We start from the raw sequence: 13666 nt of genomic DNA, 5'->3' as shown, positions 1-13666 counted from the left end.
TGAAAGACTGGTGGAAAGCATGCCAAGATGCATGAAAGCTGTGATTAAAAATCATGGTTATTCCACAAAATATTGATTTCTGAACTCTTCCTGAGTTACAACATTAGTATTGTTGTTTCTAAATTATTATGAACTTGTTTTCTTTGCATTATTTGAGGTCTGAAAGCACTGTTTTTTTTTTTTTTTTTTTTTTAATTTTGACCATTTCTCCTTTTCAGAAAAAAAAAGCAAAATGTATGGCTTGGAAATTTGGAGACATGTTGTCAGAAGTTTATAGAATAAATGAACAATTTACATTTCACTCAAAAATATACCTACTGTATAAAGAGAAAAATCAGAGAAACTGAACATTTTGCAGTGGTCTCAATTTTTGCCAGAGCTGTATATATGTTTAAAAAGGGTTATCTAAACCAGACATGCTCTCCAGAATCAGAATGTAGGACAGTCATAGAGAAGATAATGACTCTCCAGTACCAAGAAAACAGCAAACAGAAAGATACAAATGTCAGTATTTGTGATCTACAAAGGTCTGTTTTGGTGATAAAACAACGTATACAAGTGTGAATCATCATGTATGCAATCATGAAATGGGACGCATCGGTCACTGATGTCACTCATCTCCAATTATCACTTTGCAATCTTTTAGATGAAGGACTAGTTCAAACGTAATAAAATCTTGTGTCCCTGTACTTAGCTGTATTACAGCCTATGAGGTTTCTGTTTCCTTCCTCACGTAATGTTCTGACATTTGGCTGACTTCTCTTGCTGTTTACAAGCCTCATACGGTAAGTAACATCTATATGGAATTTCTTTTACAGTTTGTTAGAACCAGATATTTAATCATTGTTGCAATCTTTTAGTATCCAGTGCAGGGCCGGACATACTGCCGGTTCAACCGGTGAGCCTGCACCAGGGCCCCTGCAGGACGGCTAATAATAAGAGCAATCTGGTCAGTTTATCCAGCCTTGAGGCTCCGGGGGGGCCCCTGGCCAGATTGCCCTAATGTGCGGGAATCAGGGAGCAATCACAGCAGCTCCGCTGCCTGCAAGAGAAAATGGCAGCAGAGCGGAGCTGCAGGAAATGGATCCGTCCTGCTTCCTGCCTGCGCTTCCTGTCTCACACAGCAGTGGCTGAATGACATCATCATTCAGCGCCGCGGCTGTGCGAGACCGTAAGCTGCCGGCGATGTTGTGACTTCAGGGTACCGTGCGCAGAGGCGAGGTGTGTGTGTGTGCGCAGAGAGATGAATGGTTATGTGTGTGTGTGTGTGTGCAGAGAGGTGAATGGTGCTGTGTGTGTGTGTGTGGTGTGTGTGAAGAGGTGAATGGTGCTGTGTGTGAGTATGTATGTGTGTGTGTGTGTGTGTGTATAGAGAGGTGAATGGTGCTGTGTGTGTACGTGGAGGAGAGGGCAATGTTGAGGGTGAGGGGGCAGAAGGCAATGATTGGGTTGACAGAGAGGGCAATGATGGGGTGATGGGGCAGAAGGCAATGATTGGGTTGACAGACGATGGGGGTGATGGGGCAGAAGGCAATGATTGGGTTGACAGAGGGCAATGATGGGGAAGAAGGCAATGATTGGGTTGATGGAGAGGACAATGATGGGGGTGGTGTAATGGCAAATGATGGGGTGGTGGGGGAAAAGAATGATGGGGTGGTGGGGGAAAAGAATGATGTGGTGGTGGAAAGGGCAATGATGGGGATGGTGGGGGAGTAGGCAATGATAGAGGTGGTGGAATGGGTAATGATGGGGTGGTGGGGAGGAGGAAATGATGGAAGTGGTGGAATGGGTAATGATGGGGGTGGTGGGGAAGAGGAAATGATGGAGGTCGTGGAATGAGGAATGATGGGGGTGGTGGGGAGGAGGAAATGATGGGAGGTCGTGGAATGAGGAATGATGGGGGTGGTGGGGAGGAGGAAATGATGGAGGTCGTGGAAAGGGTAATGATAGGGATGGTGGGGAGGAGGAAATGATGGAGGTCGTGGAAAGGGTAATGATAGGGATGGTGGGGAGGAGAAAATGACAGGTGGTGGAATGGGTAATGATGGGGTGGTGGGGGAGAAGGCAATGATGGGGGTGGTGGGGAGAAGACAATGATGATGGCGGTGGAAAGGACAATGATGGGGTGGTGGGGGAGGAGGAAATGATGGAGGTGGTGTAATGGGTAATGATGGGGTGGTGGGGAGAAAGCAATAATGGAGGTGGTGAAGAGGGCAATCATGGGGGAGAGGGCAATAATGGGATGCGGGGGGAGGAGGACAATGAGGGGTATGGGGGATTGGGATGGGAGGAAGGGGGATTTATAATGGATGTAAGAACAAGGGGAGGTGGAGGAAGACATTATTATTGATTATTATGTCTAACACAGTCCCTTAGTATAAAGTGTACTCACTTATGTATAGCACAGTCCCTTAGTTATATATAGCTTTGTCACCTTAAAAGGAGGGGGGTCCAGTCACATTTCCTGCACAGGGGCCCCAAGATGTCTGTGTCCGCCCCTGATCCAGTGTAATAGCCCATTACTATATATGGGAAGTGATGGTGTATCAGACAGTTTTGGACAGGGTTGTATTTTTGGAAATGCGGTGGATAATTTAGCAATAACATTCTACAAATAATTTGACAATTCCTATAGAATAAAATAAATAAGTGATCGAGCAGTGGAGCTTGGAACATCACAATCCAGTGTCTTCTTCAGCACACAACATGAAGGTTGTACAGCTGTGACACTAATAAAGCTGGCCATACACATCAGATATCTGTAGGCGGAACAGTCCATTTTAGGACAACTAGCCGCCCTAGATCCACATACACATTCGGCTCAGCAGACCATACAGTTCTTTTCAATAGGGATAGAGGAACGAGCTGCAACCAGGCCCTTCTGGTAGTGGCTTCTCTCCCATAAGAACAAACAAATGGGGCATTTTGTACTCTGAAATCCTTCTTATTAGATTAGCTGATTGAACATTCCGACATTGGTGGGCCTAACCAACATTTATGGATAGTTTAAGTCCATCTTGGATAGAAATAGGAGGGGTTAAATTCAGAACAGATTTTAATAAAATGTTGGGTTCTTCGATGGAGCTACTTTTCAATAAAACCATAATCTTGGGAGCAGCACCATATTTGTGTTCATTCTCAAGCTCAGTGAGAGTCTTTAATTTCTTTCACCAGTAAATGATCTGAGAAGCCAATGTAATAAGCAGAAAAGGTAAAGGACTGCCAAGTAAGTACAAAGGTCTCAGATGCACCTTTAAAGAGGTTGTCCAATAAACAATATAGATAAACTATCCAATTAACTCAGTCCACTTCTCCAACAGTTCAGAGAATACAATTCTCTCCTCCCACAAATCCTCCAGAAATAAATCTGCAAATGTGGGAGTACACGTGCACCCCATAATGGTACACCTGAGCTTGTGGAAGTATGTCCCATCAAACAGGAAGACATTATGGCATAAGATTAAATTCGAAAGGTCAAGCATCAACTGATTGTGTGCATGCAGGTGGGTACCCCTAGCCTCTAGGAAGTGGCTAATTGCGTGGCATTCTTTATCATGAATTATGGAAATGTAAATTGTTTTCCACATCTCGAGAAGCCAAATATTTGTCTGGAGTAACGGTCACATCCTCTAAATATCTCAACACAACCATGGGGTCCCAGATTTCTGTTATCCATCTTATTGGATATGTGAAAATAAAATGTATAATTTAATGGAAATGTATAACAGCAGTAAGAGAATACAGAGGTGTCAATCGTGACATCTCAGCTCTGAACTTCAAAGTGTACTCAGATAGTCATGGTAGCCAGGCTGAATATTTCCTAGTTACCATCTGGAAGGGGGTTGTTGGAGACACAATTTAAAATGAAAGGTGCTTGCCTCTAAATTAGCCCACAGCCCAGTCACAGACCAGCAATGTTAATATTATAATCTAAGTCGTCCTTGAAATGTGAGCACAGGACCAGGTGTATAACCAGATTCGTTACACAATGAATAGGTGCTCACATGGGGGGGGGGGGGAGAGGAGGTCGGCATGTGCTGATTGTGATCCATATTTCATTTCTCCTTTCCTCACGGAAATAGAAAGAATAACTTTAAACGGAAACATTTAGCTATTTCTGTCATTTTTGCATTTTTGTGTGTCGTTTTATTTTTATCTTTTTATACCTTTTCTTGCAATCTCAGTACTTTTTACATTAAAGCTTGAAACTTTAATAAGTTTGGTCCTTGTATGCTCTAAATAATCCATAACCTTTCAGACAGTGTGTGACCTTTTTGATTGTCAGACAGTAGCATATTTCGAGGATTCATCACCCCGTGTGTTTGATGAGTGGTGGCAATGTGTTGTGTGGACTGTGTCGAGGTATGATTTATGCTCACAATATAGTCTATAACAGAGTAGGTGCGAGATGGAGTGAGAGGAGATAAATTAACCCAATGTTATGTGCTGAGAACTCTGTATGTGACAATAGGTGATGTTTATAGGACAACTCCTTATCAGCCTCTTCTATTACTTAGCTTTGATGTTATTTTTTTACTGAAATTTCCCATCCGTCGAGACTGATGCGGACCCTTATTTTCTCTATATTGGGTTGCCCCATCTGCAGTATCATATCTTCCTCCTCATTAATCGTCTGCTGTTCTTATTCCTTTATGTGCTATGAGCATTTCCTCCTGTGACAACACCCCCTCCTTCCCTCAGTCTTCTTCAGCCATCTCCTATGACACCTCCGTCTACTAGAACTTGACTGCCTTTTCATGTATCCACAACCTTTAGCAGCTTTCTGGATATAATCCAATTCTCTTTTTGAAGTATGTGTATTGAAAAATGTGTATGGCTCGGAGTCTCAGGCGTCATCGTATACTGATGGTTCACACTTTATGCTTCAACCATACAATAATACATTGATGAAACGCTATCAAGCGCCACTGGAAACAAAGCGTTATCTTCTGAAGACCCAGAAAATATATAGACCCGAGTCATCCGCTGTCATCCTAAACGCAATATATGCTTTCACACTTCAGTTTTCAGTCGGTAACATAGGATATCATCAGAAAATAGTACATTTTTACCTGCATTCAGATATATCTAATATACAGTATGTCCTATCTATATCTCCAGTCTATATGTAAATGTTCACTTCTAGACTAAGACATGAGCAGTGCGGAGATGGTACTTGACAACACTCATGTATTTATGAAGTAATCACCCTTTCGACTTCCTGTTGACGGGCAACGGCGCGGCTTCGCCTGAGTGCTTATCAGAAAGGACATCTTGTCAAGCATGTGCCGAGCAGTAACTACAGCCCCCTCTGCTTCCTGTGCTTAGCAAAGCCAATTGCAAATAGAGGGACATAAAGTAGGTACATAATGCTGCGGGGTGGCTAGAGAAAAAACACCCCCATAATGGAGTCTGTTCATCATTCGTTGTCTACAGGAGATGCAATCTGAAAAGACTTTGTTTTAGAAAGTACTTATTTTATCTTCTGTGTGCCGCAGCCACTTTATTTTTATTTTTGTGCCTTGGACTATTGAAATTTTGCAACCTATATTTTGTATGGCGATTTGTGAAGCACAGTAGGGAACAGTTCATTCATGGTCCGTGCTGCTTTCTGATGGTCATCATCACCCGAAATTACTGGTTTATCACAATAGCAAAGCCAGGTGCTTTTTATATTCACCAACATAAAAACTATTTATAAACCTCACACTAAAAGCTTTACCATCAAAGTGCTGATATGAAAAAGACAAGAAAACAAGTTATGTTTTATATTGTAGGTATAGAAGGTAACAGAAAATGGGGCACTTGGGGAGCTAGCTAATGCGCTAAATGGGGTTCACAAGGATCCAAAAATCATCCAGTACACTAATTAAAAGCCCTTCTCTGATCAAAATTATCATCTAAATATATTACAGTCATATTATAAAACACTGTGTACTTACAATTGCTCATTTTACCTTTCTGCCCAGTTCATTCTTTAGTTTCTTGGCTCTATGTAGAAACAGGAAGTCTCTTGTCCCTGCATGAGTCATCCCCATCTTCAACTCCTGACCCAGCTGCTCCACTCTGTCCCCCCCTTCCAGGGACTTTTGCAGAGATGACTCATGCAGGGAAAATGGACCTCTGTTTCTACATACAGCTTAGGAGGATTCAGCTAGTCAGTTGTTAATCACATCATGTCATAGATCAATGGTGAAGAGATGAATTATCTGGGTAGAAGGTAAAATGAGCAACTGTAAGTACACAGTGCCATATAATATGATGACTGCAATATATTAAGATAAACATTTTGATGGGAGGAGGGCTTCTTTAATATGGCTATCTTCTAGAAAAAAAATGTCTAAATGGCAAAGATGGCTAGAAGATAATCACATGATGCATACTCACATGCGCTAGCCGCCTAGATAAACTACAGTACTAACTGCATCGGTTGTTAGTACCAGGAGATGATTAATTGATATCTAAACCCCAAAGCCAGTGACTGACTGCAGCGGTCAGGTGACAGGAAGGGACTAATAGATACTGTTTAGGGTATAATCACTACTTTTTCATAGAGTTGTGGTCTAACATTACAATTGTTTCAACTTACAATGAAAGCGCAAGAATGAATTCTAATTGTAAGTTGAAGGACCATTGTATTTTAACACCTATAAAAACCAGGTTTTTTTTCTAATTTCTTTCTTTTTAAGTTCATTCTTATATTATTCCAACAGTCAATGATCCATTACTTTTTCATCGAGACAGCCATATAAGCATGCTATTTGCAGGATGAGATTCATTTATTGGAAAATGGAAAGAACCCGTTTGTGGGTTGGAATAAAGAATAAATTGCAAGCCCACTTTTTTTTTTTTAATTTTAACATTGCTCGCTGTAATTTAACAATTACATGTCTTTTTTTACTACCTTTACATCACAAAAATGCTTTTTAAAAAAAAAAACAAAAAAAAACAGTTTTTCAATAATATGTTGGATCCTTGTGAATGCACTGTTATCAGGTATGGTCCACTTTTATATTTTTACACATGATAAATAAGAAAGGGGGCGGGTGGATTTACAATTTAATGACTTACTTTGATTAAAACATTTTAAAAAAATGTTCAAAGTTTTTTTTAGTTCCCCTAAAAGATTTGAAAATGCGATCATGTGAAAAGAATCTGTCACCAGGTGGTGCAATTTGAGAGTGGCATAATGCAGAGTCAGAGACCCTGATTCCAGTGATGAGAACTTTATTGGCTGTTTGCTGTAGCTTTCATAAAATCATTGTTTTATCAGCAAATTATCATTAGAGGACTAGTAAACCTGATGTCAGGTAGTTAAGCACATTCATGAACTCTGTATAACCCCGCCCTCCACCACTGATTGGCAGTTTTCTTCCTATGCACGGTGTACACAGAAAGCTGCCAATCAGTGGTGTGGGCAAGGTTATATAGAGCTTGGCATTCAGAGAACTGCTAGATCTGCATCAAATAAAACAGGGATTTTTTTAATCAAAATGACAGCAAGCATCTCAGTGACACATCGCTGGAATCAGGGTCTCTGCCCCTACATCATGCTGCTCTCATCTATATCAAACCGTAAGCAGAAAGTAATGTTTTTGCTGCCTCTTTTAGATACCACTAGAACTGCTGCTTCAGCAAGAATCGGTACTCAAACCCTATTTACTAACAACTCCATATGTGAGCTTCACTGCTCTCCTAGAGATTTTTTCTAGAGCAGCAATTCAAGGCAGCTTCTAAAAGAGCATGAACTAAAACAGGACTTGCAGCATGGTATGTTAAAGAGAATGACACAAAATAAGATAAAGTATATAACGTAAGGCATGGAGGTCACAACAGCCTCTAGTGTGATAATCACCAACAGTTGGCAAAATTGACTTTGCCAGTTAAAAATATTACAACAACACAATGATAACGATTTTTAACATTTACAACAACATTACCCTAACAAAATGCAGACTAATTTTAACAGAATAAACAAGAATATACACAATACGCACCTCTTCTAAGCGTCGTCTTTGTTCTTTTTGCTCTTCAATACGTTTTTGCCTCTCAGCTAAAAGTTGTCTTTTGTGTTCTTCATTTTCACGTTGCTGCTGTTCCAGTTGTTGGCGTCTAAGGGCTTCTGAACGTTCCTTGTTAGCCAACTGCAGCCTCAAAAAATCTCGTCTAAGGGTGGACTCTCCAGGTAGGTTTAAAATTGAGCTAAATGCACAAGGAACAAACCATTCCCCAAAAAAGATTAAATAAATGAAAAGGTATTTGGAGTAAAAAATATATTTTTTTTTTACGTGTAATAAAAAAAGAGAGTAGAATACATAATGAACATTATGAAAGAGGCATTCTCATATCACTAGAACACATCAGGGTATGTGCACACGTTCAGGATTTCTTGCAGAAATTTCCTGACAAAAATCGGACATTTCTGCCAGAAATCCGCATGCGTTATTTTTCCACGTTTTTTTCGCGTTTTTTTTCCGGAGCTTACCCAATGCATTAAATAGCGGAAAAAACGCGAAAAATCCGCAAAATTAATGAACATGCTGCTTTTTTTTACCGCAATGCGTTTTTTTCGCAGAAAAAAAAAGCATCATGTGCACAAAAATTGCGGAATGCATTCTAAATGATAGGATGCATATGTATGCGTTTTTTATAGCGAAAAAACGCGAAAAAAACCCACGAAAAATCCTGAACGTGTGCACATACCCTCACTTAACGTCTGGGGGACCAACCTCTGGTATCCCCACCAATCCTGAGAATGAAGAGGCTGCAAAGCTCCATCCCCTTCAGTTTTACCTCTGTATAGCAGAGTTCCTGACCGCTCAGCAGCACAACTCCATTCAATATTACCAGGTACACATATATAATTAGGGAGTTATTCATGTCAGCAGGTATTAGCCATTTTAAAAAGCCAGATTGAATTAGTAGATAAGCATTTTAGTAGGTAAATTACCTTGGCTCCCCTGAATCATTATCTTCCTCCTCCTCTTCACTGCCGCTATATTCATATTCTGTTTCATCTACAAAGAAGAAGGCATCTTTTATCATCATAGTATAGCACAGCATTCACTATGCAGGAACTGATGGAGAAAATCGGGTACACGAATATGAAAGGAAGTAGCTCATAAATTAATAAATCTTTACTAAATTAGGTTAATGTCAAAGGCAAAAATCTAGTTAATTTTAGTATTATGCTTTCTTACAAGCACATACACTATATATATATATATATATATATCTATATATCTATATCATGCACACATCTTATATTTATATATGTATATATACACACACACACTGCTCAAAAAAATAAAGGGAACACAAACCACAGAATATAACTCCAAGTACCGTATTCTCTGACCCCCAAATGTTCCATTTAAAATATAGATATAATATAAGTTGGGGGTCATCTTATACGCCGGGTGTCATCTCATACTGCATGTGCGGAGCTCTGCGGTCGCTGCATATGGAGCGGGGAGCCGTCCCGATGACAAGGTGCCTCACCGGGAAGGTGTAAGTGAATCAAGCCCGCCCTTGTATCCTATTACTTCCTTCTTTCACCGGTCTGACCCGCCCTTCCACTCAAGTCTCCGGAGGATGGAAATGAAGCCGATTATTCTCTTTCACCCGTCTGGCCCGCCCGTCTCTGCCTTTCAAATCTCGCGGGGATAGAAGTGAAGCAGCTCCTTCTCCTTCACACATCTGGCCCGCCCTTCTCTGCCCCTCAAATCTCGCAAGGATGGAAGTGTAGCGGCACATGCGCACCTGCGCCGCTTCACCTCTATCCCTGCGAGATTTGAAAGGCAGAGAAGGGCGGGTGAAAGGAGCGGCTTCACTTCCATCCTCCAGAGACTTGAGCAGCAGAAAAGGGTGGGCCAGACAAGTGAAAGATGGCAGTAATAAAATACAAGGGCGGGCTTGATTCACTTACACCTTCCCGGTGAGGCATGTTGTAATCGGGACCGCTCCATGCACCTTATGCGGCGACCATAGAGCTCCGCACCTGGCGTATAAGACAACCCTTGACTTTTGAGAAGATTTTCAGGGGTTAAAAAGTTGTCTTATACGCTGGAAGATTCAGTAAATCAAACTTCTGTGAAATCAAACAGTCCACTTAGGAAGCAACACTGTTTGACAATCAATTTCACATGCTGGTGTGGAAATGGAAATTAATGGCAATTATCAAGACACACTCAATGAAGGAGTGGTTCTGCAGGTGGGGACCACAGACCACATCTCCGTACCAATCCTTTCTGGCTGATGTTTTGGTCACTTCTGAATGTTGGTTGAGTCAGACTCTACAACCTACACAAGTGGCTCAGATAGTGCAGATCATCCAGGATGGCACATCAATGCGAGCTATGGCAAGGTTTGCTGTGTCTGTCAGTGTAGTGTTCAGAGGCTGGAGGCGCTATCAGAAGACAGGCTAGTACACCAGGAGACGTGGAGGGGACTGTAGGAGGGTAACAACCCAGCAGCAGGACCGCTACCTCAGCCTTTATGCAAGGAGGAACAGGAGGAGTATGCCAGAGCCCTGCAAAATGACCTCCAGCAGGCTACAAATGTGCATGTGTCTGCACAAACGGTTAGAAACTGACTCCATGAAGATAGTCGGAGTGCCAGACGTCCACAGATGGGGGTTGTGCTCACAGTCCAACACCGTGCTGGACGCTTGGCATTTGCCACAAAACACCAGGAGTGGCAAAATCGCCACTGGTGCCCTGTGCTCTTCACAGATGAAAGCAGGTTCACACTGAGCACATGTGACAGACGTGACAGTCTGGAGACACCGTGGAGAGAGATCTGCTACCTGCAACATCCTTCAGCATGACCAGCTTGGCAGTGGGTCAGAAATGGTGTGGGGTGGCATTTCTTTGGAGGGCCACACAGCCCTCCATGTGCTCGCCAGAGGTAGCCTGACTGCCATTAGGTACCGAGATGAGATCCTCAGACCCCTTGTGAGACCACATGTTGGTGCGGTCGGCCCTGGGTTCCTCCTAATGCGGGACAATGCCAGACCTCATGTGGCTGGAGTGTGTCAGCAGTTCCTGCAAGATGAAGGCATTGAAGCTATGGACTGGTCCGCCCGTTCCCCAGACCTGAATCTGATTGAACACATCTGGGACATCATGTCTCGCACCATCCACCAACATCACGTTCCACCACAGACTGTCCAGGAGTTGGTGGATGCTTTAGTCCATGTCTGGGAGGAGATCCCTCAAGAGACCATCTGCCGCCTCATCAGGAGCATGCCCAGGCATTGTAGGGAGGTCATACAGGCACGTGGAGGCCACACACTACTGAGCATCATTTCCTTGTCTTGAGGTATTTCCACTGAAGTTGGATCAGCCTGTAACATTTTCTACTTTGATTTTGAGCATCATTCCAAATCCAGACCCCCGTGGGATATTAGCTGTGATTTACGTTGATCATTTTTAGGCTTTATTGTTCTCAACACATTCCACTATATAATGAATAAAGATCTACAACTGAATATTGCATTCAGTGATATCTAGGATGTGGGATTTTAGTGTTCCCTTTATGTTTTTGAGCAATATATATATATATATATATATATATATATATATATATATATATATATATATATATATATATATATATATATATATATACACACACACTATATAACTGCCTAAGGGTCACTTCCGTCTGTCCTTCTGTCTGTCTGTCACGGATATTCATTGGTCGTGGCCTCTGTCTGTCATGGAAATCCAAAACGCTGATTGGTCGCGGCAAAACAGCCACGACCAATCAGCGACGGGCACAGTCCGGCGGCAAAATGGCCGCTCTTTCCTCCCTGCAGTCAGTGCCCGGCGCCCGCATAGTTCCCTCCAGTCACCGCTCACACAGGGTTAATGCTGAGGGTAATGGACCGTGTTATGCCGCGGGTAACGCACTCCATTACCGTTGCTATTAACTCTGTGTGTCCCCAACTTTTTACTATTGATGCTGCCTATGCAGCATCAATAGTAAAAAGATCTAATGTTAAAAATAATAAAAAAACAAAAAACCTGCTATTCTCACCCTCCGTCGGTTGACGATGCGCTCACACCTACCGCCATCTTCCGTTCCCAGAGATGCATTGCGAAATTACCCAGAAGACTTAGCGGTCTCGCGAGACCGCTAAGTCATCTGGGTAATTTTGCAATGCATCCTGGGAACGGAAGATGGCGGCAGCCGTGCGCGTATCACCGGAGCTTCGCTGGATCCCAGGGGGTGAGTATATAACTATTTTTTATTTTAATTATTTTTTATAACAGGGATATGGTGCCCATACTGCTAAATACTACGTGGGCTGTGTTAGATACCGCGTGGCTGCTATATACTACCTGGCCAGTGTTACATACTATGTGGGCTGTGTTATGTACTGTTTGGGCTGTGTTATATACTGCGTGGCCACTGTTATATATTGTGTGGCCTGTATTAACGCATCGGGTATTCTACAATATGTATGTATGTATATAACAGCCACATAGTATATAGCACAGGCCATGTAGTATTTGTCTGCTATATACTACATGGCTCCTATATACTACGTGGCCTGTGCTATATACTATGTGGCTGCTATATACATACATAAATACATATTCTAGAATACCTGCAGCGTTAGAATCGGGCCACCATCTAGTATATAAAATATATATATATACACACACACACACACACAATGATATGAATATATATGCACACACCTAAGGACAACTCGTGGAGTTATGAAAACCGCAGGATGGATAGGCATCTCTATTTATACATTATTGAGTATGAGTGCCACATGCAGAATCCATGCAGTTAGTCACCTTGGCATGCTATCAATTAGTGTATTAATAGTTGCATGAGGAATGTTTTGCCATGCTGAATACCCTTGGGCAAAAAAATCAAGATCCACTGCTGGCAGCTGCCTTTGCAATTGCTGACCAAAAATGCCCCAGACGTGATACACACACACACACACACACACACACACACACACACACACACACACACACACACACACACACACACACATATATATATATATATATATATATATACATACATATATATATATATATATATATATATATATATATATATATATATATATATATATATTAATATATACTTCTATATAGTTGTACATGCGTAGCCCGCTTCCTATGGGGCAGATGCCAGTTATGTATGCTGGCTGGGTTACTCAGCCAACAACTGCCTAGAACTACAGAAACTGGAGCTTGCTCTGCAGTTTAACCATTTAAATGCAGCTGTCAGTGTTTGACAGTGGCAATTAAAGGACACCACTGCTGGTGAACGTGTGCTAGATAGTGGCAAAACATGGGCTACCTTGACAGCGGGGGGGCCTGCTGAAGACCAACGTAACTACCATCTGCCGTAAATGCTCTAACGCCGAGATTCATAGGAGAGGGGATTTTTACTAGGACATTTAACAACCCCACTAATAGTCTTACATCTACGGCCGCCTTTTATGTTGGATGCTCGAACTCCCCAAGAGCCAATTTATTAGAATTTGATGAAATTGCAGTAAAATGACGGTATATGATACGGAGGCTGAAGCATTAACCTAATAATGAAATAAAAAAATGTATTGAGGGAAATATTATTTCAATGTAAACCATTATTCAAGTCTGTAGGTAGCAACAAGGACCAATTT

At 41.9% G+C, this 13666-nt stretch overlaps 1 protein-coding gene across 10 annotated transcripts in view; it reads right to left on the bottom strand.

The window, feature by feature from the left end:
• The window catches only part of TNIK (TRAF2 and NCK interacting kinase), a 342780-nt gene that overhangs the window by 113385 nt on the left and 215729 nt on the right, over positions 1–13666 (bottom strand). For all 10 annotated transcript variants that reach the window (XM_077290529.1, XM_077290531.1, XM_077290534.1 and 7 more), the window contains exons 11-12: positions 8951–9017; positions 7998–8202 (exon numbers count right to left, since the gene is read on the bottom strand). In XM_077290529.1, coding sequence (XP_077146644.1) covers positions 7998–8202; positions 8951–9017 — 272 coding nt within the window. The remainder of the gene's footprint in view (positions 1–7997; positions 8203–8950; positions 9018–13666) is intronic.

The sequence above is a fragment of the Ranitomeya variabilis genome, chromosome 2 (assembly GCF_051348905.1).
Source record: "Ranitomeya variabilis isolate aRanVar5 chromosome 2, aRanVar5.hap1, whole genome shotgun sequence".
Classification (NCBI taxonomy): domain Eukaryota; kingdom Metazoa; phylum Chordata; class Amphibia; order Anura; family Dendrobatidae; genus Ranitomeya; species Ranitomeya variabilis.
The sequence above is the reverse complement of the archived record's forward strand: the minus strand, read 5'-3'. Positions and strand labels throughout refer to the sequence as shown.